Source organism: Urocampus carinirostris, chromosome 6 (assembly GCF_059441175.1).
Source record: "Urocampus carinirostris isolate Australia breed hairy pipefish chromosome 6, RoL_Ucar_1.0, whole genome shotgun sequence".
NCBI lineage: Eukaryota > Metazoa > Chordata > Actinopteri > Syngnathiformes > Syngnathidae > Urocampus > Urocampus carinirostris.
Genome location: NC_142354.1, coordinates 28,662,526 through 28,688,100, shown reverse-complemented (window position 1 = coordinate 28,688,100; position 25,575 = coordinate 28,662,526). Strand labels below are relative to the sequence as shown.

Genomic DNA, 25,575 nt, shown 5'->3' with positions numbered 1-25,575 from the left:
CGGAATTTTTCACGGCATGTCCAGGTTTGTATAACATGGTGTACCAAATTAAGGTGGAAGGGAGGGGCTACACGTCATGCTGTGTGGCTGATAAGGTGCTGTGTTGGAACCGAGCCAACAGCAGCGTAAACTTCAATTTAATAAAAATAAAAGACTCCCTGTAGAACAAATATTTTTGTTCCCGTTCCATCAATCACCTTCACGCTGAGTTGAACGTGAGGGCGACAGCATGCCTTTATCCACTTCAAACACTTCTCCGAATTAGTTTGGGTGGCTGAGGAAAATGGACGGACCTCACCCCTACCAATCGTTCCAGATACCTCTGATCAACGTTACAAGTGCCCCAGACGCATCGTCAAATTATTTTTCATACAAAACATCCATCCATTATCTGTGCCGCTTATCCTCAGTAGGGTGGCAGGGGTGCTGGAGCCCATCCCAGCTATCTTTGGGCAGTGGGCAACAGACACCCTGAACCGGTTGCCAGCCAGTCGCAGGGCACATAGGGACAGACAATTCGCTCACTTATTCACACCTAGGGACAATTTGGACCGGCCAATTAACCTGACATGCATGTTTTTGGAATGTGGAAGGAAACCGGAGTGCCCGAAGGAAACCCACCCAAGCACGGAGAGAACATGCAAACTCCACTCAGGAAGGTTCGATCTCATGACCTCAGAACTGTGCCGCACATGCACTAACCACTGCGCTGCCTGATACAAAACATGTTTCATGTTACAAAGCTACTTCCAGAACGAAATAAACTTGTGAGTATTGGGATCACGTGATACAAACAGACTGGCAGCTAACGGCTGTCGTCATCCTCACGCTCTAATTTTCATGTTAGGTTATTTGACTACTGTTTAAAAGAAGGTCGCCTAAATATAAAGCCATTTATATAAAGGGCTTCTAAGATTTCCAATAGGAGAGTACAATTTCATACTGGAATCCTGACAATGAAACGTGACACACGGCAGGAAATGGTGCCCCTATGACCGTAGCGGTTAAGGGATCAAACCAACCAACCAACCAAGCAATCAACCATACCATTTATTAGTATAACAGAGCATTCTATAACAGACCATCTATTGGCGAATCGTAGGTCGACAGTCCAGCAACACAAAACTTGGATCTAATCTAACAACGAAGTGAATCAAGATTTAATAAGACTCCCATAAAAATGTCTCCTTTCAGCAAAATGTTGAGGTCAAAATGGGTGACCTACGTGAATCATGTAGATCCGAGGAGAAAACTTTCACTGGCGACCAGTGTTAAAGTGAGTTTGTGCTCAGTTGATTTTGGTGAGCTGTTACCAGGTTTAATTCCTAGTCAAGGCAATACAATTTTGGGGTAAATTAGGGTTTAGTTGGTGCTAAGGTTCTTACTAGAGGTGAACACATGGTTAGTCGGTTAGTGTTGGAGTTAGGGTTAGGGTTTTGGCTGTAACTAAGGTTAGCGTTTAGATTGAAGCTGGGGTTAGGTTTTCAAGCAGTCTCTACTGGTTAGCTGCCCAATTTCTGTACAGAGCATTGTGGGTTAAATTCCCGGCGTCTATCTTAGGGTACGGTTCCTGGTATTGGGGCAAATGTTAGGGTTTTCGGTTGGAACTAGGGTTAAGCGTTTTGGTCCATATTTGAAAGAGTACTGGAAGCTCAACTGGAGGGTGCCTGTGTTACACTCTCAGGGTTCTGAGGTCAGTCTCCAGTCAAGCAGGTACAAATTTTGGGTCTAGGGTGTTGGTTGAGGTGAGGTTTTGGTTGTAGCAAAGGATTGGGTTTTAGTTGGAGTTAGGGTTTTTTTGCTGTAACTAGGGTTGAAAGCCATGGTTAGTCGCTAAGTGTTGGAGGGTTAGGATTTAGGATGAGTTAGGGTTTGGGCTGTAACTAGTGTTAGAGTTGTGATTGGCATTTGTAACAGCACTGGTAGCTCAAAAGGTAAGATTTCTGAAATTATAACGACAGGGTTGATGCTTCTAACTCCAGTGGAGGCAGTACAAATTCTCGGATTAGGGTTTTGGTTGGAGCTAGGGTTAGGGTTTCGGTTGCCCAAACAAAAACCCTACAACTAGAATTTGTACTGCCTTGACTGGTGATCGAACACAGACCCATGTGCTACCAGTGCTGTTTCTAATTATGACCAAAACTTTCTCACCTTTGGAATAAACGCAAGTTCATCTGTATTCCAAATAGACTCCGCAAATTCATCTTGGAATCACGTGGCTAAGGGAAATATTTTTGCCTGCTATGCGGGAGGCTCAGGTTTGATTCCCAGCGAATGCAATTATAAAAATCTTTGTCTATTCATCCTTATTTTTCTCTTTAAGGTTTTTATTACATGTTTGCCCTGGAGGGCAAAGTCTCATTGTGAACAATGAATCAATGACAAAAACAATTCTAGTTTTAGTTTTCTTTTGTTTTTTGGGAGAAGGGGAGGTATTCGATTGATCCCAAATAAAGAGCAAACGTCTCTCTAACAAGGGAACAGATAAATGGGAATTTTTGGGTCCCTTTGTAGAATCTTAAAAACAGTAATAATACACAGATTGTAGTCATTTGACAAGCATACTTAATTAAATTAAGATGCAACCAACTTTAGACTAGGTTCAGCCAATATAACAAACATGTCCAAGCTTAATCCCTTAGCTTAATCCTTTGGGTTTTTTCGCAAAACCCCCAAGGTGCATGCGTGTGGTATCTCTTCCAGATGACGGAAACACAGTGTACAGTATATGTGTACATATTGTGTTGGCTTGTACAGTGTACTGGAACATATTTTCTCCACACCCCTTTCACCTTTTTAACACCTGAAACGGCAAAAAGGCAAAAAATTCACTTCTTCAAATGTAAAAAAAATCGGCATCAGTCCTTCAAAACAGTTATGTATCAAAGCCCAATGACACAACCCAACACACCTGTAGTTCCTGGCATCACCACATGAAGGGGATCGTCAGTTCTCTGCAGAGGAAACAGTTTCAATGAACGTTTGAGAAATTGTTTGTGGTCAATAAATCATTTCAAATTAGAGCAGCCACATCACGTGCAAATGCTTATCGCAAGAAATGAGTAACCCAATAGTGTGATTATTCATTATTCCGAGATCCATTATCCCCATATTAATGCTAGCGGGGACTAGTAGAGCGCATTTTTGGCAGGCTGGCAGCTCTTTTTTTTACCGTGCCGTCCACCCAAAGTGAACTGTACCCATGCAGCAGCAATCCATTATCCCCGGATACATATTGCAGCAAAGACAAGCACTTTTGTCGGGCCTGGCAGCTCTTTTTTGCGGTTATTTCCAGCCATAAAAGAACTGCACTCGTGCAGCTGCAATTTATTATCCCAAATTCAATGTAGCTGCAAGCAGAGACCAATAAAGGCACTTTCTTCACAAGTCATGCCGTTCCAGCCAGCCTGACATTAAATGTAATGTCGGGATCCATTGTCCACAGAAGGCTAATGCTAATGATAGCTGGGGTCATGGTTGGGGGGGTCTGATCGCTGAAGCCTGAAATATTTTGCCCAAAATTCATCATTCCCGGTTAACTATTGCTGTTATTAGGGGCTAAAGAGTAAATTTGCGTCAAGTAGGGCAGCTATTTTTTAGTGTTTTTTGGCCTAAAATGAATGGCATGTTTGTGGCCACGATCCATTATCCCCAGTCTGCAGGTGGCACGTAAAAATAAATGCCTACTCTGCAGATTTTTGAAGTGGGGTTTCTGGTTCAATTTAACCACAATAGACGAAGGATTAGAGAAGACAATCTTGTTTGATATGACGAAAAACTTATTTTCAAAATTTGAGTGTGCGTGTGTGTAGTCTCACTCTCTCAATATTCTCAATCCCAGGACCGCAGGCCGGTACCATTACTTTGCAGAAGCGCTTTCGTCCCCTGCAACTCATTCGTCAGATTTTTGATTTTCTGTTGGTCAGCCTGGGAAGGTGGAAGCACATACCAATGTGTAGGTCTCCAAGAAGATGTAAAGTGTACAGTAAACCCCTTGTTATATCACGATTTACAGCTCGACAATTTTTGTGAGGCTGTCTTTCAGCTCGTTCTGAGTTTGGCTTGTGATATGCTCCCTCAGCTCGCTGCAGACTCTCTGTGCGGTGCGCTCGCTCACCTCAAAGCGAGACCTCAGCTCACGCAACCCCGCCTGCAGGTACTCGTTTTCCACCTAAAAGGGGAAAGAGAAACAGAAAAGAACAAAAATGGCATCTGACGTAATGTCTAGGGCAGGGGTCAGGAACCTGTGGCTCGCGAAACATATATCGCTCTTCTCTGGATTACATATGGCTCGGAGATAAAATAAGAGTTTGATTGGGTGAGCGGTAGGAATAAGTCAAGTCATGTTTATTTGTATAGCCCTTAATCACAAAGAGTATCAAAGGACTGCACAGGATTACAATGATACAGTTACCTGATCTTAAACCAACATGCGGGCAAGGAACAACTCAAAACCTCAGCGTGAGGAAAAAGAAACCTCGAGAAGGGACCTCACAAGTGGTAATCCTCCTTTAAGGATGACCAGGGTGAATGACATTTAGCATTACAGTACACAAACATAGTAAACACTAGGTGTCATGTTGAAAATTTGTCCGAAAAGTGCATGACAGCAGCAACGCCCCCAGCCTGTAAACTAGTCCAGAAAGTCTATGACGGCCACGACGCAGCTTCCCATCTCTGCCAGCTGGTCCATGCAGGCGTTGACATGCTTCAGGTCAAACGCTGGTCCGCTGACTCATCTCAAATTTTCCTTCTCCTTCGTATCACCACAGTCGGAAAAAGACAGGACAATACAGAAATAGAAGTGTGTCTTAAGCCTTGATTTAAAAACTTCCATTGAGGTTGCAGATCTCAGTAGCCTAGATGGTAAGGCGCCCGCTTTGAGACTGGGAGGTCGGTGGTTCGCGCCCCGGCCGAGTCATTCCTAAGACTTAAAAAGTGGTCGGCGGCGCCCTCTGTTGGCTGCGGCTGCATCGGCTCGCTACAACGGGTCAGGTGCAATCGACATTTCGTTCTGTGTACATTGTTACACAGAATGACAATACAAGGAAATTATCATTATTATTATTATTATTATTATCTCCGGAGGCAGGGCATTCCATAGCACCAGATCAAAGACTATTGCAAACTACAGACTATTATGACACCATCCCCTCATCTAAAACCTACATGAGGGCAAATAATATTATTTTAATATATTATCAACATAAAATTAGGTTATTCATATGCTATAGAGTAGAAGTGTGTTTCAAGCTTAGATTTAAACATTTCCACTGAGGTTGCAGATCAAATCTCAGGGGGAAGAGCATTCCACAGCACAGGGGCCCGGATAGAGAGCGCTCTCGAACCTGCGGATCTGTTCTTGGCTCTTGGGATCACTGGTAGACCAGCGAACATAGGGGGAAATTAAATCTGAAAGATATGAAGGAACAAGTCCATGCATGATTTTGTAAATTACCAACAGAACCTTGAAAATCACATCTTAAGCTAAGAGGGAGCCAATGCATTATAGCTAAAATCGGGGTAATGTGATCAAACTTTCTTGTCTTAGTTAAAAGCCTCGCGAATTTTCGGCTGCCAGTTCACTCAGTTTGGAGTTGAGATTCCGCTGATTTTTTTTCACATCCTGGAAAGTGACACATAAGTACTAATCAATTTGTGCAAATGAATAATATTCATTAGTCTGACTTTGCGATCTCCTTCCACCATCTTTAAGGCGTCACACGTGTGTGTCATCTTCTAACGAAAATGGTAAAAAACCTCTACCTCGAAATCGTTCATGGTGCTCTCCCATTCCTCTTTTTCTTTTGCGTGGCTTATCTTCACCTCCTCTATTTCCTGTTTGGCCTCCTGCAAAGCATGCTGCAGCTCCGTTTTCTCCCTCAAGCACTTGTCCAGTTCCGTCTGTGATCGACAAACTCAAGTAAAATTCAAGAGTCGCAAATAAGTTGACGGTGGTGCGCTTATTTTTCCACCTGCAGCAGCTGAAATTTGGGAACCACCAGGAGCAGCTCCTCGTCATCGCCAGCTATTCCTCCTTCTTCGTCATTTATTTCCTCTCTCAGAGTCTCCAGCTCATCAAGCGGTGCGGGAGTGAAGAAAGTAAACGGTGTGCTTTGGGCGCAAACTTTCCCCGTCTTGCTGACGTAGACAAACTGATACTCAGTTGTGCTTGGGCGAGGGAGGTAGAAAGCTGGCAAAAATAACAGAACCTTTCCTTATGATTCGCTTTTACAAAAAGCATTGTTTGTTGTTTACCGTGAAAAATGGCGCAGTGGTCGACGACGGTTCCTTCGGTGTAGCCTTCAGGGACAAGCGACCATGAATAGGTGTGATACTCCCTCAGTGATGACCATCCCACCTGTGGAGAAAGACCACTGGCACAGTTAAAGAATAAACCTAATGCAGTGGCAATACAAATACAGAATATCAAAAAACAAAATAAATCCACTGTTAATGCGATTGATAACCTGGATGAATTAATTTTAGAAAAACAACATTTGTGAAGTTTTATGATAACATTATAATACTTGCTTAAATGGAATGGTTTTAATTAGCTCTTTGAGTTGCAATTAGTATGTCTGTAAAGCGCAATAAATACAATTGGTTTCGATTTAATATGATGAATCGATCCAAGGTAAGTGTTGTTACTCAGCCAAAGTTTGCCAGATTAGGCCAGGCTTCGATACAAATTTCCCACCCAGAACAATTGAGAATCTGAACAATAGCCCCCATTGATTATCCTAATAAGAAGAAAGTTACCAACCGAAAATTTCTACCACTTTTTTGTAAAAAATAAAAAGGTTGTAATTTTACAACGCTGGTTCTTACAGGGTTAACGTCAAACAAATTGGTAGAGCACAATAGATGGTAGATCGTAATTCACACAATGAGCATGCCAGTATTAAATTGTTTCAAAATTCAAGCCAATTAGGGCTGCAACAATTACTCGACCTTCTCGACAAAAAAAAAAATTGAGAAATAGTTGACAATAGGCCTGGTTGATATGACAAAAATTGGTATTACAATAAAACATGTATCAGTCGAGATAGATAATTATCACAATAATTATAACCTACTTTTCTCATTCACATTGTAAGTCTAATTTTGAAAGTTGACAAAACCAGATGCTGCTTTTACCAATCTTTAATGTTGTAGCAAAAATGCATGGTGATAAACAGTTAACAAAATAAGGTAATCAAAACGCAGCACGTTGCAGCAAATCTGAGGTACAACTGCAATACCAACAAAATTAACCATTTATACACAAACTAGTTTTATTTACGCTGAGCAACAAGTTAAAACCTACTTTGCATGAAGTCTGACAATGTTAACACAATAAACAAAGTTAAAGGCTCAATTAAAATGTTACAAATAAACACAAAACAGTCATCACTTTAAAAGTTACAGGCCAAATAAATTAGCCTGTTCAAAGTATCAGGCTTCAATCCTGCTCTGTGACAGGTCGCAATGTTCCCACCTGTACTGAATACACTCTCAGAGGGGAAGCTGCTAGCAGGGATACACAGGTAGTGCCTTGCTAGCTAGCCATTTGTTGGTTTGGAGCTCAACACTCACTAGCACTCTTGCTAGCAATTGTTTTTCCTTCAGCGTATTGTAGCGGGTGATACTGTTTTAAATGTTAGAAGTTTGTCGTGTCCCCTTGTGGAGTTTGAATGTTCTCCCTGTGCCTTTGTGGGTTTACTCCGGGCACTCCGGTTTCCTCCCACATTCCAAAAACATGCATGTCAGGTAAATTGGCCGGTCCAAATTGTCCCTAGGTGTGAATGAGCGAGTGAGTTGTCTGTCTCTGTGTGCCCTGCGACTGGCTGGTAACCAGTTCAGGGTGTCCCCTTGCCCATTCCAGAAGATAGCTGGGATGGGCTCCAGCACCTTCGCGACCATATTAAGGATAAACGGCACAGAAAACGGATCGATTGAAGTTTGCAGTGCACGTTGCCGCTCTCTTGTTGTCATTTTGTTTTTAATCAAACTCGTAAGTAGCCAAAATACATTTAAAAAACTGATTATTGGGGGCCTCTCCTGTTTATGACTCATTCAGCATGCTTTGAGCGGGTATGCTGGGTGTTATTCTTCGTCTCTTTATTGCTCATCTGACTGTAGTCCTTACACTTTGACTTAGTTTGAGCGCACATCCACTATTCCTGCAAAATGATTGGCTGGGTTCGTTTCCTGAATGTTGGTCTGGAACTTGTTCTCATTGCATTAGCGCTCCCATTTTCAGGTACGGTTCAAATTATCGATTTTTTATTTAATTTTTTAAAATTATATCACAATAATTATTATTAGTTTTATTGCCCAGACCTATTTGACAATAAATGATCATTTCGACTATTGTCGCCAGACACATTTTACCAACAGAGTAAGGCATCTCTACATAAATATAATCTCTGCTGAGACTCGTTCATGCGCAATAGTGTCTCTGTTTTGAGCAGTAACATACAGAAATTACACCGTCAACACTAAGTTGACAAAACTTCTAAAGTTCAGGAACATTTTAGCCATGATACAGTGAATAAAAGACTACTGGCAAGGTTCATACTCATGCTGAGGTTTATGAGTTCTTCCTTGCCCTCATGTAGGTTTTAGATGAATGAATGAAAATTTTATTTCGAACATAAAAATAAAAACAGGACAAAAACAATGAGTCAACAACGAAATAATGTCCCACAAAATGTTCGAAAAGGGGTAGTCAGAAGCAGATGCTTATTTTTCCTACCCCTTTATCTTCCCTATTAAATACATTTTATAGATAGCTCCCTCTTGTGTACAATACAACAAAATCTCATGGATATACTTATTACATAGGTCAGATATCAATAATTATAAGTTACAATAATCACATATTTTATACACTAATCTTCGCAATACCCATCCCTCAACGTCATAATGCGCATAATGTCACTGCGGCACCAGTGATAATATCAATAAAAATAAACACAATATTTATAACAGTTCTGATGTGATAATAGCACAATAACAACAAGTTAGCCATGGTTTGAAGTGCAGTATTTCCAGTCTCCCTCATATCCCATTTTCTTCATCTCTGTATTTCGCCAGTAATGCTTTTTTGTATTTAAATTTGAACACATGGATATTTGGACATTGTTTGATTTCATTTTGCAAATTATTCCAAAGTCTGACTCCACACACAGACACACACATACTTCTCCTGGTGGTTCTCACCTTTGGGATTTTGAATTCACCACAGCCCCTCAAGTTATAATTTCCCTCTTTCCGAGTGAATAATCTTTGTATGTTTTCTGGCACTATGTTTTTGTTGACTTTAAATAACAGTTGTGAAGTGAAAAATTTTATTAAATCATCCAGTTTCAATAAATTGGACTGCATGAATAAAATATTGGTATGATCCCGATATCCTACCCTGTGTTGTTTATGCATTTACGTCCCTACGTCCCTTCGAACATTTTGTGGGACATTATTTCGTTGTTGACTCATTGTTTTTGTCCTGTTTTTATTTTTATGTTCGAAATAAAATTTTCATTCATTCACTGTTTACATAGATCAGGGCATGGTGTAATAATACTATTTTATCTGTGGTCTGTGCAGCCCTTTGAGACTCTTTGTGATCAAGGGCTATACCAATAAACATTACTTGACTTGACCTTGGCTGTCATGGCAGTGATGCAGAAACATTTAAAGAGCACATTGTTTAGTTGAACAAAAGAGAGTCTGACTCGCCTCCATTATATTCTAATAGCATTCAGGCCAACACAGTGTTGATAACATGCATTGTTCATTTTAAATGCTTAGATTTTGCTATAAAAGAGATCTAGAAGTTATGCCAGACTGCACCTGACAAATGGATTTGTATATTAAATGCATGCAGTCCAAAAAACAAATGTTATGTTAAAACACCAAAAACAGCAAATGTCAGTTGTTAAAACTGTTTAATTTCAAACAGTTGAGAATTGGTAAGTTCGCTTGTTATAGAATTTCCAGTTAACCACTGAACGTACTTCACAAAATGCACATATTTGTTTGCTTTACTGTTTTACTTCTGCGGAATAAGCATGTTCCTGGTTAACAGGGATGAAAATTTTTTACTTGGTTTTTAAAGTAGTTTATTTGCATTGGAGAGAGGTTTGTTTATTCATTTACGTCCCTACTGACCACACACTGTGCCAAATTGGTTTTAGAGTTATTTATTTTTGGGTATGAATCCACATAATGCTCAATAAAAGATGTGTTTTTCATTGTACTATTTTTTTCCTGTTTATTATCATTTGCCATATCATTAGAACAACTTCATGTTCCCTTTAAAAACGAATTATCCGAATATTGGACTAATTATTTCAGTAGTCGTGATTAGTCGACTATTAAAATAGTCCTTGGTTGCAGCCCAAGTTCCAACAATCTCTGCTATTCCATAACATAAAATTGAGTTAAACTTTGATGTCGTTTGAAGTCGTTTTAAAATGGCAGCATGTTTTTCAAAGCCCTCGTCGCCATAACAACACCTTGAAGATGCCAATCCAGTCGCTGCTGCTCCAGTGATGAGACGAAGTCACGCTGTAGTGACAGTCGACTCGGATTTGGGGGAAGTAATGTTGTCCCACATTTCGAAACACAACTCTGGACTCTGGGTTTGGTTTCTCCATGACCAGAATGACCTGAATGGAGAAAGACGGCTGAACAGAAGGTCATGTAAGAGAAACGTTGTTGGGCAACTCCAAAAGGCCTCGTCTCAAAGTCGCAGCGTACTTGTTGTTTAGATAGAGAGCAATAAATAGAACTTGAATACGACTAAATAATGTACAAATTGTACTTATACATACCGCGTGTAAATAGAACATAATATTATCGCCTAATTTCGAACGTAGTCTAGTTAGCAAGAGCTAGAAAGGGACAATGTTGTTCCAAAGCATTTAAGTTTTGTAAAAAAAAAAGTGTCATATCTGAAAAAATGATGTTTTTGTAAGAATATGTGCATACGTATTTTTATATTATTTCGTTAAAAGACTTACCTCAAAATAATAAGTTGTAGTTACAAGAGACTTCACAGACGTGCTTCCTTTGTCAAAATGCCATGAGATGATCAAGTCCCTTCAAAGGATGGCCAGTCGTCACACAAGAGGATTTTGGGAAATGTAGTTGACACGATCAACCGATCACAGACAAGTACTGTAATTGGAATTCCAGCTATAGCCTCTTCTCATTCTTTTGTTAATTTAATCTACATAATACCAACAATAGTGTGACGTTAAAGATCAGGTAATTGTGTCATTTTAATCCTGTGCAGTCCTTTGAGACATTTTTGTGATTAAGGGCTATATAAATAAATTTGACTTGACTTGACGTGACAGTTTGTAAAACATGGTGCCTCCTAGTGGTACAAAAAACTTTCATTCAGTAAAAGAAAAGATTGATTTGTGGAGTATTTAAATATATATGAATTATCATACCAATGGTATTAAAAACATATGTCAATAAATGTGTATTTCTTTGACATTGTGGGATCCATACCTAGAAGTCCGCCATGTTTGTCAGGCGTCTTTCGGCTTGCTGTGGTGCTAGTTTTCGTTTGCATTAGACAACAGTGCCATCTAGTGATCAGATATTACACAATTTAGCTGTAGGCAAAAATGAATTAATTACTAGTCCCCAAAAATGTATTACTCTACTATCAATCTTTTTCACTCTACAGTGAATTTTGAACTCATTTAAACTGTACGCCTTTTATACTAAGACACTTAAAAGTCAAGCAACACAATCCCTTGAAAAAATACATATTGTCAACTTGTCAATGTTATAAGTACACTATAAAATATATCATTTTTTAATTATTTACAATTCAACTTTTAAACAAATTAGACCAAAAAACACAAAACTCCTGAAACCTGAAAACATGCACATACATATACATACATACACATACATTGAAAATTGTGATTAGCATTCAAATAAGTCCAAATTTTCCTCATTTTCCAAATTTGACTCTTTTTTTAAACGACTTTCCTTTTGGCCTCCGTATTGCACACACTCTCTCTCTCCCTCCCTCGCTCTCTCTCTCTCTCTCTTCTAGATAGATAGATAGATAGATAGATAGATAGATAGATAGATAGATAGATAGATAGATAGATAGATAGATAGATAGATAGATAGATAGATAGATAGATAGATAGATAGATAGATAGATAGATAGATAGATAGATAGATAGATAGATAGATAGATAGATAGATAGATAGATAGATAGATAGATAGATAGATAGATAGATAGATAGATAGATAGATAGATACTTTATTCATCCCCGAAGGGAAATTCACTTTTCCAGCAGCATCCCTAAGCTGAGAACAATCGAAAATAACTGAGAACAATCGAAAATAACACGGGAGCTGCTGGAGTGGCTGCCATTCTATGCACAGAGAAGACACCACGCATAGTGACCAATCATTTACGCCTTCAATAAAAAAAGCAAAAGATGTGAAAAAATAAAAGACTAAAAATATTTTGGTTGGTGATAGGAATGGGTGGAGAGGTGTTGTAAAAGGATAGTGGGATGTTTGGACGCATTCTAAGGGATGGGCAGGGCACCTGTATGATGCAGCAGGGGTAAACCTGTGAAAGGTAGGGAGGGAGGGAGGGAGGTAGTTAGGTAGGTAGTTAGGTAGGTAGGTAGGTAGGTGAATAGATAGATAGATGGATGAATAGATCGATCGATCGATAGATAGATAGAAAAATAAGTGTCTCGAAGGAGAGCGGCTCCCAATCGGTCGGAAATCGGCTCCCGTTGGTCACTTCAAAGAGCCGGTCCCTAGGGTTGTTTCGTTCAGAAGTGACTCATGACTATTACAGGCACCATATCTGCTGCCTCTGCGTCTTCTATTTCTTGGCAAAAAGTCATACCTAAAGGGGGTTTTGTGTGGAACAAACATATATGTGTATCTCTATTACCTCGTTGAAAAAAATACCTTAAAATAATAAATTATTGTGACCGAGTCCCCACAAAAGAAGCCGTCGTCACCTTTGTAAACCTATTTTTTTTTCCTGAGCCTTATCTAGTCAAAAAAAGAGCCATACATGGCTCGTGAGCCCTAGGTGTCCAACCCCTGCGCTAAGGGATTCTGGGAAACGTAGTTGACTATCGATCAAAACAAAATAACGCTGTTCACAGACACTTAATCCACTGCCTGAGTTGTTTACTGACTTCTTTTATTTCTTGGCAGTAGCAGAAGCTTCCCAGTAATAGTGGTGAGGTTATTTACGACACTTGTTCACGTTCTAGGAAAAGGTCTCATATTATATTTATTCTTCCCCCTTTTTCCAATGAAGAAACAGTCCATAATAGTCAAGCTGAGTAGTACTCATACTTTATTGTTATTGACATGAGTTACGACAAGGTTAAATTATTTGTTTGACCTTTTCAATTAAAATTGTAAATAGCACATAAGACACACAAACCAAAAATCCCCCAAAAATCATTGTAAAACAATAAAATGTGAATAGTAATTGCAGGAACAAAATTAAAGTGTACAATTTACTGTATTTTCTGGACTAAGATTTCAGCTGAAACGCCAACTTTCGATTCCAAAGCCCCCAAATTGGCCAGTGTGGTTGATAAGATTTGAAATGTATACAGTATTTTTACATGCAGTAACACATACGGTTCTACAGTCATTTATTGTATTTGTGCAAAGATTAATCAATCAAAAGACATCGCCGATCCAAATCACATGACATGGTATGCAACAGGAATTAAACTAAGTCAGTGAGAGCTTGTGCACTTAACCACTAGATCAATAGTGATACAGACGACATATGAAAAGGTATTAATTAGCCTTTATCTCATGATCACATTATTTTACTCACGTTCCAGAAATCAATGTTAGAGAATAGATAAAACGGAAAGCAGTCCTAAAAGATATAAATTAACACTTGACTTGACTTAACACCAAATCTGATTCATCAGATAGAGTTGTTTGCCCCTTGTTGTGCTTTTTTGAGTTCAGTTATATTTTTTAGGACAACTTTGTGTTTTTCTCCATTTTCCAACATTAATTTCTGGCAATGTGAGTAACAATAGTGTGATATGAGAAAAAAATCGAATGCCTTTGCGTAAATTATCTGTATCACTAGTGGTCTAGTGGTTAGGGTTCGGCGCTGTCACCGCTGCAACCTGTGTTCGGCAACTTTGGTCAGCAGCATTTTTCAACTGAGCAATCATTGCACTAGTATATACAGCTTGAAATCTTTGAAAATGCTTGCCCTTTTCAATTGCTTGAATTTTGGGTTAAGTGCTTGTAAATGCTTGAAATTGTTGCCATGTTTCTCAACAAGTCTTCTTAAAAATTATGCCAATAATGCTCTCTGATGGCTTCGCTTTGCCACTGCATTTCTTCTCTCGTCACGGCAGCTGGCATTTGTTTGTATGGCATCGTCGTGCCTAAAGGTACAGGTGCATGCTATACCTAAACAGGACACTATAAAACATGTATAAGTGTGAGGATTACATATCAATTATGGGTATTTGTTATGGGTCAAGCAAAAAACTGAGGTAGCGTTTCCCAGTGGTGAATTGTAATGGGAAGAACTTGCAGCAACTAAAAATGTAAGCTACATATTCCCGTCATTTGACCAGACACCCATATGAGAAGAGATTCGTCTCAAAAATATGTACACGCTTACAGTTGAATTCCACAAATATATTCACAATCTACTCAAAATCCCAAAATCATATGTGCTGATAAATGCACACACACACAATTGAAAATCTCAAATGCAAATTCAGATATATTTGTGGATGTGCAAAATACATGATTCACACCAGTATTTTTCTTTAAATGGCACTCGAGAAATTGGAAAATTGGCTTTGAAAGTCCTTAAAACCAAAGTGTGTAATATTTGACCACTAGATGGCACTGTATTGTCTAATGCGAACGAAAACCAGTGCCACAGAGCACAGCATAGCAGCAAGTTGACAAACATTGCAGCAACCTTAGGTATGGATTCCACTTTGTGAAATACATATTTCTCAACCTATGATTTTTTTTATACAAATTAACATTTTGGGATGATAGTTATAGGTATTTTTGCCGAGTATTGAAATCAATGTTATTTTTTTTTACTAAAGTCTTTTGTGCCACTAAGAGACACTAAATATTACAAACTGCCCCTTTAAAAGTAATCTGTGTAATATTTGACCACTAGATGACACTGTATTGTCTATTGGGGATAAAAAAAACAGTACCAAACGAAGACAGCGTAGCAGCAAGATGCCAGACAAGCATGGCAGCAAACACTAGATATGGATTCCGTTATGTAAAAGAAATACAGATCTCTTGACCTATGAATATTTATGAAAATAAATCTATAAAAAAACTAACATTGGAATGATAGTTCATGTAGTTTTTGCCTATTACTTAAATCAATGGTTTTATTTAACTAAATGAAGGTTTTTTTTGTACAACTAGGAGGCACTATCCCTCTATCCCCATACGGTCCCTTTAAGGTAGGGGTTTCAAACTTGTGTCCTAGGGGCCAATGCGCCCCCCAGGACGTGAGTTTGAGGCCCCACCTTAATATGAAAGTTAAAGGGACAATGTGTATTTTTGTCCAGTGCTGTATTGTCGTGGCACCAAAAACGAGTGCTAAAAGGACAATGGAAGAAGCCAAAGTACAGCGACTCGAAGTGACCAAAACGCGCCTTATTATTTCTGAAGAGATATAAGAAAATAAATAAGAAAAGGAAAAAGAAATTACAAAACGGGAGAAAGGGCAAAAAAAGAAAAAGAAGAAAAAAGAAAATAAAAAAGAAATAAGAAAAAAGGTAAAACTCGTGAAAATAAGGGAGGGAAATAAAAAAATAACAAGATAAAATTGCATTTCTTATTTCCCATTTTTTATTCCTTTTTAAAAAAATGTTTCTCTGTTCTTTTAGTCTTTCTCTGAGAAATGCTAGGGGTGCTTTTTGCTCACTTTCAGTAGTTTGTAGTCTTCCTTAGACTCATTTTTGGTTGCACTACACATTATAGTGACATTTTGAGGACACATATAAAACACTGTCCATTTTAAGAACAGTGGAATGTTTTAATCAGCGCCGTTTTGTGGAAAACCCCATTTGGCTCAACTTCACCTGGATCCTAGCCTCAACGGCCACTAACTTGAGTTTGAGACCCCTGCTTCAAAGAGTGCCCGAATTTGGCCATGAAAAAGGTGTATGTGTATGAATACCATAGCTCTTACTGTAGTTTTCATTCTATGCGCCATATAGTCCAGTGTGCCTTACATATGAAATTGACAAGACTCTTTTTGGGAGTTCACCTTATAATATGGTGCCCCTTATAGTGTGTAACATACGGCATATATAATAATCACCTAAAATGAGCAGTGATGCATTTATTTACCTTCTATAAAGTCTCTTGTGTGTGAGAGGATTCTGGCCCCGAGGTGTTGCTAATCAAATCAAGCACACCCAGTTCTGCTAGCCTAGCTTTGGCCACTTTCTCCCAACCCTTATTGGCAAGAGGGTTCCTAGGGGATGGATGCATGATTCCTTCCACTCTGACATCAGATCCGGCCGTTCTAAGAGTGCGGCGTGCCCGCTCTTCCGCCACCCTGCCCACAGCGATCACCATAGAAATTCCGAGGGCCTCCACAACCTGACACAGAGCGATGTTGCACAAGCGCAGGAGCTCATTCCGTTCGCAGGCTTTGATCTCAGGGGGAGTCAGGTTTTTTCCGCTGTTGCTCATGAAAATAAGAGGGCAAAGGTTGTGCACAAAACAATGGCGGAAGAATGCGGCAGGCTCGCCGCACACCTTCCGGAAGAAGCCCCAAAAACGGGCACCGCTCACTTCGCTCTGAGTGCAGGCCAGGCCGCTGATGCGGCGCTTGGGATGCTCGTCTTCAGGGCGACCGACCGTTCCGGTGATCTGCAGCCAGTCAACTACTGACTTTACTTCGCCGAAGGGAACCTGGAAAGCGAGAGTGTTTTATTTTCCTCCAAGCTAAATTATGTATATCAATTACCGTAGTTTCCGGACTATAGGGCACACCTAAAAGCCTCAAATTGGCCAGAAATCAGAAAGTGTGATTTATAATCCGATGCGCCTTAAATACGGCGGATAAAATTCCAAATGCATACCGTAAATTCCGGACTATAAGCCGCTACTTTTTTCCCAAACTTTCAACCCTGCAGCTTATTCAGTGATGCGGCCAATTTATGTCATTTTTCTAACGGCCGCCAGCGGTGCTCGAGTACAAAAGGTAAGATTTAGACTGCAACTTCTTAGCTTGTGCACAAATTAAATTAGCGTAGACATATTCTCATCATGCAAATTGCAAAAAGAAAGGCACATGATGCAACTTACAAGCTAAATGCAATCGAGCAGTCCGATATAGAAGGAAACAGAGCTACCACACGTAAACTTTACTTTGCGAACGTGATGCTGATGTATTTTTGAATAAGGGAGCGTGGGACGACGTCTGTATGACAAAGTCTCCTTCCCATACTGAAGGAAGACGACTTTGATGACGTCAGTTATAAGGAGGAAGATGAAGACGGTTTACCGTGCTTACTACAAGTATGGTATGTTTATTTAACAGAGCTGTTTACTGTGTTGCGAGCGTGTTGCTAGTAGCGTTTTGCTACCCTTCACAGGCACGGTTTGGGATGAAAGTTATATTATTATTAAAGCTTTGAAAACTCTCTCGGTGTACCGTTTTTCTTTGTAAATATGTGTAACCATGTATAATATGAATTTGTAACTTTATATTTTTGTAATGTATTTATTTTTGAAACTTATTCTGATGTTTTGCACGAGCAAATGAGAAAGAAGGGGCGGGAAAATGCGGGCTGACGGGAAGTGGAGTAAAGGTGAGACGTGTTTGTGGACGCGGCCGACAAAAGTGGATATATATTTTTCCCACCCTTACCTTTGGAAATATACACTTTTTTCCTTTGATTACTTTCAACAGGCACCCGGACTCTGCAGGTCTGCATTAAATCTTAAGTACCGATATAATTTTCCGTCCGTATTGCCGGCTGTGTTTTTTGAAATGTATCGGGTATGGGTTAATTTCGTGTTTGTATTGCGTTTTTTCAATGTGGGCGCATGCGGCTAATATGCAGGTGCGGCTTGTGTATGTACAAAATCGGTTATCCTCCCGAAATGTGGTGAATGCGGCTTATAATAAGGTGCGCTCTATAGTCCGGAATTTACGGTAGTTACAATCAAATGATACTGCATATGGTAAATCTTCCTCATTTGACAAACAAAATTCTAGAGTATTCTTTGAGTGCCTTCTTGTGGTTAACATGTTAATTGCTTGTTGCGAAAAGGAAACAAAAAGACAAGCAAAGAACTTTAACAGCAGCTCAGACGCCAACTATCGACCTATCATTGCAAATCAAATCACATGGATTTTTTAAGCACTTTTCAGGCCATAGATTGTATAAAAACATTCAGTGTACAATAAGACAGTAAAAATTTTTTAACCCCAACAACTCAAAAGACCTAACAGACGGACTACAAAAAATGGTTGAAATGAAATGAAAGCAAAATAAACAGTTATAGAAATAAAACACTATTATGGCAAGGCACAGACTAATCAAGTGAAGAAATGCACCCAAGGAAGCTTACCCAGACTGACAGGGATGGCACCAGACTGCCTAAGGATTTTCAGCCATTGACTCAAACCCCTACCAGCACGACCAGCCCAAGACTTCATGAGGACCCCCTATGACTTCAGAATTTCTATACCTACTAGAACTCATTCCATGTTCTACTACAGGGGTGAGCAACTATTTGGAGTTAGGGGCCACATGTGACATGTTATACTTTTTTAAATAGAGTAATTGAATCAAATTGGTTTTGAAACAACCACAATTAGAGCAAAATAGTATATTAGGTACCTGTTTTAAGCACTTCATTGGTTATTTAGTTTTGAAGTATTACTTTAGGTTTTTTTTAGTATTTCTGAAGTCGGATTTTTATTGAAGTTCAGTAGTTTTTTTTGTAGTGTTACTGTAGTTTCATTTTTGTACAATTTTTCTGAAGAAATGTTTATGTAGTATTTCCATAGTAGTATTTTTTTAGTATTTCTGAAGTACTTTTGTTGTATTTCAAAAGTAGATTTTTTTGTTGTACTTCTGCAGTATTATTGTCGTATTTTTTGTATTATAGTGGTTTTATGATGATAGTGTTTTTGTAGTATTACTGTAGTGTTATTTTTTTTAGTATTTTTGTACTGTCTCTGGTCTATTTTGAAGTATTTCCATTTAAGAATATTTGTTGTATATCTGTAGTATTTTTGTAGTTCAGTGTGACTGCATTTATTTTTTTAGCATTTTTGTGATATTTCCATAGGAGAATATTTGTAGTATTGCTATAGGTGTAGTATGCAGTATTTTTTGTTGTAAACCTCTTGTCCTCATATTTCTCTAGTAGTTTTTTTAAATATCATATTATTATGTATTTTTATTTTTTAGTATTTCATTGTAACTGTTGTTTTTCCAAAGCAGAAAATTTTGTAGATTTTTTTTAGTATTTCCATAGTAGCCATTTTGTCATATTTTTTAAGTATTTTTGTAATATTACTGTAGTTATCTTTTTGTAGTATTTTGGATGAAATAATTCTGTAGTAGTATTTTGTAATATAGTATTACTGTAGTATTATTTTTGCAGTTATTCTATGCTATATTTTTATTTTCAGAATGAAAGGAAAATAATATATGAGGTCCCTGTTTTTAAGCACTATATTTGATATTTAATTTTGTAGTATTTTTGTTGTATTTCTGTAGAAGTATTTTTGAGTAGACACACAAAGTGACAATTGGGACCATGTTGGCACCAAAAAAAGATAACCACTCTCCGAGTGGCCTTAAGCAGCCGCTTAGTTTACTTATGCCTTGGGCTCTGCCTGCCAGTGAGCGCCAAATGAGGAAACACTGAAATAAAAAAAAAGAAAATAAAAACAAAACTGCAGAACAAAAACATAAAACTAAGTAAAAATCATCAATATACTAATATCCAAAGTGATGACCACAGAAGGCTGTCAACCAGACATTCTGTTATCACCTATTTTACATGTTGATGATGTCTGTGTATTGTCTGTTGATGCCTTTCCAAAATCCAATGCAGCATGGTCATCCTTTTGTGGCCCCCTTCTCAATATTTCCTTATTTCCTCATTAAGAGGTTTTTGAGTTTTTCCTTGCCTAATGTAGGTTTTAGATCAGGGCATGGTGTACAGGGAGTGCAGAATTATTAGGCAAATGAGTATTTTGACCACATCATCCTCTTTATGCATGTTGTCTTACTCCAAGCTGTATAGGCTCGAAAGCCTACTACCAATTAAGCATATCAGGTGATGTGCATCTCTGTAATGAGAAGGGGTGTGGTCTAATGACATCAACACCCTATATCAGGTGTGCATAATTATTAGGCAACTTCCTTTCCTTTGGCAAAATGGGTCAGAAGAGGGGCTTGACAGGCTCTGAAAAGTCAAAAATAGTGAGATATCTTGCAGAGGGATGCAGCACTCTTAAAATTGCCAAGCTTCTGAAGCGTGATCATTGAACAATCAAGCGTTACATTCAAAATAGTCAACAGGGTCGCAAGAAGCGTGTAGAAAAACCAAGGCGCAAAATAACTGCCCGTGAACTGAGAAAAGTCAAGCGTACAGCTGCCAAGATGCCACTTGCCACCAGTTTTGCCATATTTCAGAGCTGCAACATCACTGGAGTGCCCAAAAGCACAAGGTGTGCAATACTCAGAGACATGGCCAAGGTAAGAAAGGCTGAAAAACGACCACCACTGAACAAGACACACAAGCTGAAACGTCAAGACTGGGCCAAGAAAAATCTCAAGACGGATTTTTCTAAGGTTTTATGGACTGATGAAATGAGAGTGAGTCTTGATGGGCCAGATGGATGGGCCCGTGGCTGGATCGGTAAAGGGCCGAGAGCTCCAGTCCGCCTCAGACGCCAGCAAGGTGGAGGTGGGGTACTGGTATGGGCTGGTATCATCAAAGATGAGCTTGTGGGGCCTTTTCGGGTTGAGGATGGACTCAAGCTCAACTCCCAGTCCTACTGCCAGTTTCTGGAAGACACCTTCTTCAAGCAGTGGTACAGGAAGAAGTCCGCATCCTTTAAGAAAAACCTGATTTTCATGCAGGACAACGCTCCATCACACGCATCCAAGTACTCCACAGCGTGGCTGGCAAGAAAGGGTCTAAAAGAAGAAAAACTAATGACATGGCCTCCTTGTTCACCTGATCTGAACCCCATAGAGAACCTGTGGTCCCTCATCAAAAGTGAGATTTACAAGGAGGGAAAACAGTACACCTCTCTGAACAGTGTCTGGGACGCTGTGGTTGCTGCTGCACGCAATGTTGATCGTGAACAGATCAAAGCACTGACAGAATCCATGGATGGCAGGCTTTTGAGTGTCCTTGCAAAGAAAGGTGGCTATATTGGTCACTGATTTGTTTTTGTTTTGTTTTTGAATGTCAGAAATGTATATTTGTGAATGTTGAGCTGTTATATTGGTTTCCCTGATGAAAATAAATAATTGAAATGGGTATACATTTGTTTTTGTTAAGTTGCCTAATAATTATGCACAGTAATAGTCACCTGCACACACAGATATCCTCCTAAAATAGCTAAAACTAAAAAAGCCCCACTCCAACTTCCAAAATATTCAGCTTTGATATTAATGAGACTTTTGGGTTCATTAAGAACATGGTTGTTGTTCAATAATAAAATTAATCCTCAAAAATACAACTTGCCTAATAATTCTGCACTCCCTGTAATAATTTTATATAGTCTGTACAGACCTTTGAGACTTCCTGTGATTAAGGGCAATAACAAATAAACAAGGCTTGACTTGTAGTATAATTTCTGTAGTAATTTTTTGTCATAGTACTGAAGTAGTATTTATGTAGTAGTAATTTTTCTCTTTAGAAATAAAGCAGGATAATATATCGGCCCCTTGTTTTTACACACTAAATTCGCTATGTATTTTTGTAGTAATTTTGTAGTACTTATGTAGTATTTCCGTAGTAGTATTTTAGTAGTACACACATATGGGGACACCAAGCTGGCACCAAAAAAATAAAATAAAATTTAGGGGGTAGGTCTTTATTTATTTACTATTATCTATATTGTCGTGATATTTTTACATGATTTGCTCTGTGGGCTGGATTAAAAAGCTGATTGGCTGTATGTGGCCTGGGGGTTGTAGTTTGCCCACCCCAGTACTAGAATATTTTCAAATATGATAATATATCCATCCATCCATTATCTGCACTGCTTGTCCTCAGTAGGGTCGCGGGGGTGCTGGCCCATCCCAGCCATCTTCGGGCAGTGGGCAGGGGACACCCTGAACTGGTTGCAAGCCAGTCGCAGGGCACAGGGACAGACAATCCGCTCGCCCATTCACACCTAGGGACCATTTGGACCGGCCAATTAACCTGGCATGCATGTTTTTGGAATGTGGGGGGAAACCGGATTGCCCAGAGGAAACCCACGCAAGCACGGGGAGAACATGCGAACTCCACAGGGAGAATGGTAGTTGGATTTGAACCCGTGACCTCAGAACGGTGTCGCGAACGCGCTAAGCACTCAGCTGCCGTGTCACCTTCCAAAGCACTACAATTACTTTAATAATTTCATAAAAACAATAATAATTTTGCTTTTGAAGGTTCGATCGCTCGTAAATGACCATCGCTCACCCCGGTCTGGGCCATTCCAAAAGGTCCAGGATTCATCCCTAAAAACAAGATGCTCTGTCCCGCCTGACAGTACTTCTGCACGTAGCACGCGTGGGTCTCCCACGCATACTCCAGTGGGTTGTACACGTAGCGTACAGGTTCTCCGAAACGGAGCCCACGGAGGTGCGCGTTTAGCTCCAGTTCCAGCTTCAAGAACTTGCACGCAGGGCTATCGTTCGGCTCCGCAGTCCACTTAAATACTGCACGTTCCTTTGTGTCCTGCTCGTTTCCATCACCCTGCGATAAAAGGTTTCCATTTAACATGGTCACGGCCTAATGGCATTGATATAGCATTTGTAGCTTATTGTGTAGCAGTGAATGTTTTGTTTCCCAGTTTGCGTCTTGTTATACGGAAAAACAATGAATGCGGGTGCAATGCTGCCATCTCTAGGTCTGGAATGTATACGACATGGATATATCAGGGGTGGTACAAAAATGAACGTACCATGAGAGAGGTTAGTTAGTAAACCATCGCAAAGTAACTGGAAAATTTTGTGTTAATGTGCATTACTCGATTTTCCAGTCTTGTCTGTGTCTGATTTCGTATGTGTGCTAAAGTATCAGTTAAATAGGGTGAACATTTGCCCTAAATTAAAAAGTTTTGCACCAAAATTTTGCCACTGAGACGTGATAGTCAAAAATAAGGAAATATCCCTTTGCTCCCACATTTTGCGTTAAAAATAATTTGATCCAGAACAATGTCATTTTTCCAAAGTCAATGTTTTCAACTCGCTCAAAGAGGATTTCTCCAAGGCATGGTTGGTTGGATTCCTTAACCAATAGGGTTGTAGGGGCACCATTTCCTGTGGTGTGTCTTGGGCAAGTAAACCATGGTGGCGCCCACCCACCTCCGGGCCAACACGTTTCTACACAATCTCAAACTGAGGACCTTTCACGTCAAATACTCCAAATTTTACAGTTTCAATCCCCTCAACATTTCATACAAAGTCGTTTTAGTTTCAGAAGGAAAGTTTTTCCTGAGTGAATTAGAATCTTGCTATTTCTGTAAAATAGGATGACGCTTTACACTGAAAAACATCGACCAGATGATGAAGGTGCTGTATCTTAGTCTAATAGTCTTCTGCTGTTACCGTAAACCATAGATACCAGTACTATATTTGTCACGAGGAGACACAACCACCCCAACCCAAAACAACGGCCTGGAGAGGGATGGGTGTCACCAGGCTGTACTTTCTCAATACCCACCACATGAAATTGTAGGTTAAAGGTACATTCGTCATCCTTTTGAGACTGTTAAAAATGGAAACCGTGAAATATTAAAAATGTGCAGATTAATGTAGTTTGGAAAGTTTCTAATACTGCATTTTGGGTTTTTTAATAGAATACAGTGAACCTTCGCTATATAACACAGCTCACTTTTCCCCAGTTTCGCTACATCACCGATTTGCATCGTTTCATTTTGTTCTACCGTCTAACTGGCTAAACAGTTTTTCCACTTTTCCCCTGCATCAATATTGTGACGGTTTAATACGTACACATACGTAAAACAGCTTGTGAAATGTAAGTTACATGCACCACGGTTCACAAATCCCAGTAGATCCCTACCTGTGTCGTCAGGGAACCACTTTGAGTGGTGAGTCTTGGACAACTACAACCTGGTGGCGCCCATCCTTCTCCAGTCTGATCTTTTGGGTACGAGTGGCATAATCCAGATAAGTACCAATTTCCATGGATACCAATAGCAGAAGCCTATTGTTCCGACTGAGATACAGCACCTTTATCATCTGGTTGTCGTCGTGGTCAGTTTAAGTGTCCTTCAGCTCTTAAGAGATGGGTATGACAATACTTTTGTGTCTCTACTAAATTATGTATTTATTTTGATTATTTGAACTTTAATACTTTTTATATTTGTGTGTATTTGTTTTATTACATACACGATGAATGAAATGATTGACTGTACATTAGTTTTTTTTATACAGCACTTTGAGCTACTATGAGTCTGAAAGTGCTATACAAATCCATGTTGATGTTATTTAATTAATACAAAGTAAGATGATTTCAATACTTTGAAAATTATTTTTTTTAAAACATGTTTAATATATTAATTATATTACTATAGTCCACAGTGCAGAAGTTTAGCTAAAAACATTAAAATAACAAAATAGCTTGTAGTAAGTAGTTACAGCTTACCAAATTAATGTTACGCACATACTTGCATGCAAATTCAACCCATGTCAATAAACTGTAAATTATTGAAGTGTGTAATATCCAAAATGTAACTAAAAAAATAAGTCTCCACTTTCGACACGAGATTCCACCTATCACAGGTTATTTTTTGAACCAATGCCCCGCGATAAACGAGGGTTCGCTGTAGTCAAGTTGCAATGTTATGTTGCTTACGTTCCAAATAGGTTAAAGTGCAATTGGTTAAAATCAATTAGGACGTCCGGAAGGTTTTTAATATTGTATCCTGCAAATAGCATACAATCTAACATTTGCAAATCATGTTGTGTTTATACGTTTTATTAGTTTGACTTAATGGACAGTGTGTATTATTTGATCACTAAATATCTCTTTGGTGTGGTGCAACCAATAAGTGCTAAAAAGCACAAGGAAGAATACAAACTACTAAGTCAATGTGACCGAACTGTACAATTATTTTTGCACTAACATTTGATCTTTCTTGTATGATTGCAACATATATTCTATTCTTTGTAAGTAATGGAATACAGAATTGTATAAATTAAGCAAGAGTAATGATTTCAAGTTTTAAATCCGAATGAATCTATGTGGTTGTGTCAGAAATAGAAACATTACCAGAATATAATCAGTATCAAATGTTGAAAATAAAGGGTCTT

At 39.1% G+C, this 25,575-nt stretch overlaps 2 protein-coding genes across 5 annotated transcripts; both read right to left on the bottom strand.

Annotated features, from left to right (window-relative positions):
* Positions 1-1,037: 1,037 nt before the first annotated feature.
* On the bottom strand, positions 1,038-16,404 carry LOC148364513 (calcium-binding and coiled-coil domain-containing protein 1-like). 4 transcript variants are annotated; one of them, XR_015850761.1, is made up of 9 exons: positions 10,821-10,948; positions 10,503-10,655; positions 6,259-6,361; positions 5,976-6,193; positions 5,767-5,904; positions 4,118-4,171; positions 3,819-3,927; positions 2,912-2,954; positions 1,038-2,803 (listed from the first exon to the last, which is right to left on the bottom strand). XR_015850761.1 is itself a non-coding variant. In XM_088338645.1 (7 exons), exons 3-7 carry the CDS (start codon positions 10,641-10,643, stop codon positions 4,010-4,012), a joined length of 762 nt encoding a protein of 253 aa, XP_088194771.1. In that variant the 5' UTR covers positions 10,644-10,655; positions 11,010-11,088; positions 16,388-16,404; the 3' UTR covers positions 3,938-4,009. The 4 variants fall into 4 exon arrangements, 3 of the variants coding, with proteins under 3 accessions (XP_088194769.1, XP_088194771.1, XP_088194770.1); XM_088338645.1 differs by lacking the exons at positions 1,038-2,803; positions 2,912-2,954; positions 3,819-3,927; positions 10,821-10,948 and adding exons at positions 11,010-11,088; positions 16,388-16,404 and having other exon boundaries at positions 3,938-4,171; XM_088338644.1 differs by lacking the exons at positions 1,038-2,803; positions 2,912-2,954; positions 3,819-3,927; positions 10,821-10,948 and adding exons at positions 11,010-11,088; positions 11,509-11,553 and having other exon boundaries at positions 3,938-4,171.
* LOC148364512 (single-strand selective monofunctional uracil DNA glycosylase) lies at positions 13,327-23,111 on the bottom strand. The gene is made up of 2 exons (XM_088338642.1): positions 22,718-23,111; positions 13,327-16,957 (listed from the first exon to the last, which is right to left on the bottom strand). The coding sequence occupies exons 1-2, from the start codon at positions 23,018-23,020 to the stop codon at positions 16,391-16,393; spliced, it is 870 nt and encodes a 289-aa protein (XP_088194768.1). The 5' UTR covers positions 23,021-23,111; the 3' UTR covers positions 13,327-16,390.
* Between the last annotated feature and the right edge of the window lie 2,464 nt (positions 23,112-25,575).

Coding starts and splice junctions, on each gene's coding strand:
- LOC148364513 (XM_088338643.1), bottom strand. Junction 6,362..10,502: donor ACTGGATTGGCATCTTCAAG/GTGTTGTTATGG, acceptor CTTTCTCCACAG/GTGGGATGGTCATCACTGAG. Junction 4,172..5,766: donor GCACCATGAACGATTTCGAG/GTAGAGGTTTTT, acceptor TTCCCCTTTTAG/GTGGAAAACGAGTACCTGCA.
- LOC148364512 (XM_088338642.1), bottom strand. CDS start 23,020: ATGTTAAATGGAAACCTTTTATCGCAGGGTGATGGAAACGAGCAGGAC. Junction 16,958..22,717: donor TTGGAATGGCCCAGACCGGG/GTGAGCGATGGT, acceptor CTCGCTTTCCAG/GTTCCCTTCGGCGAAGTAAA.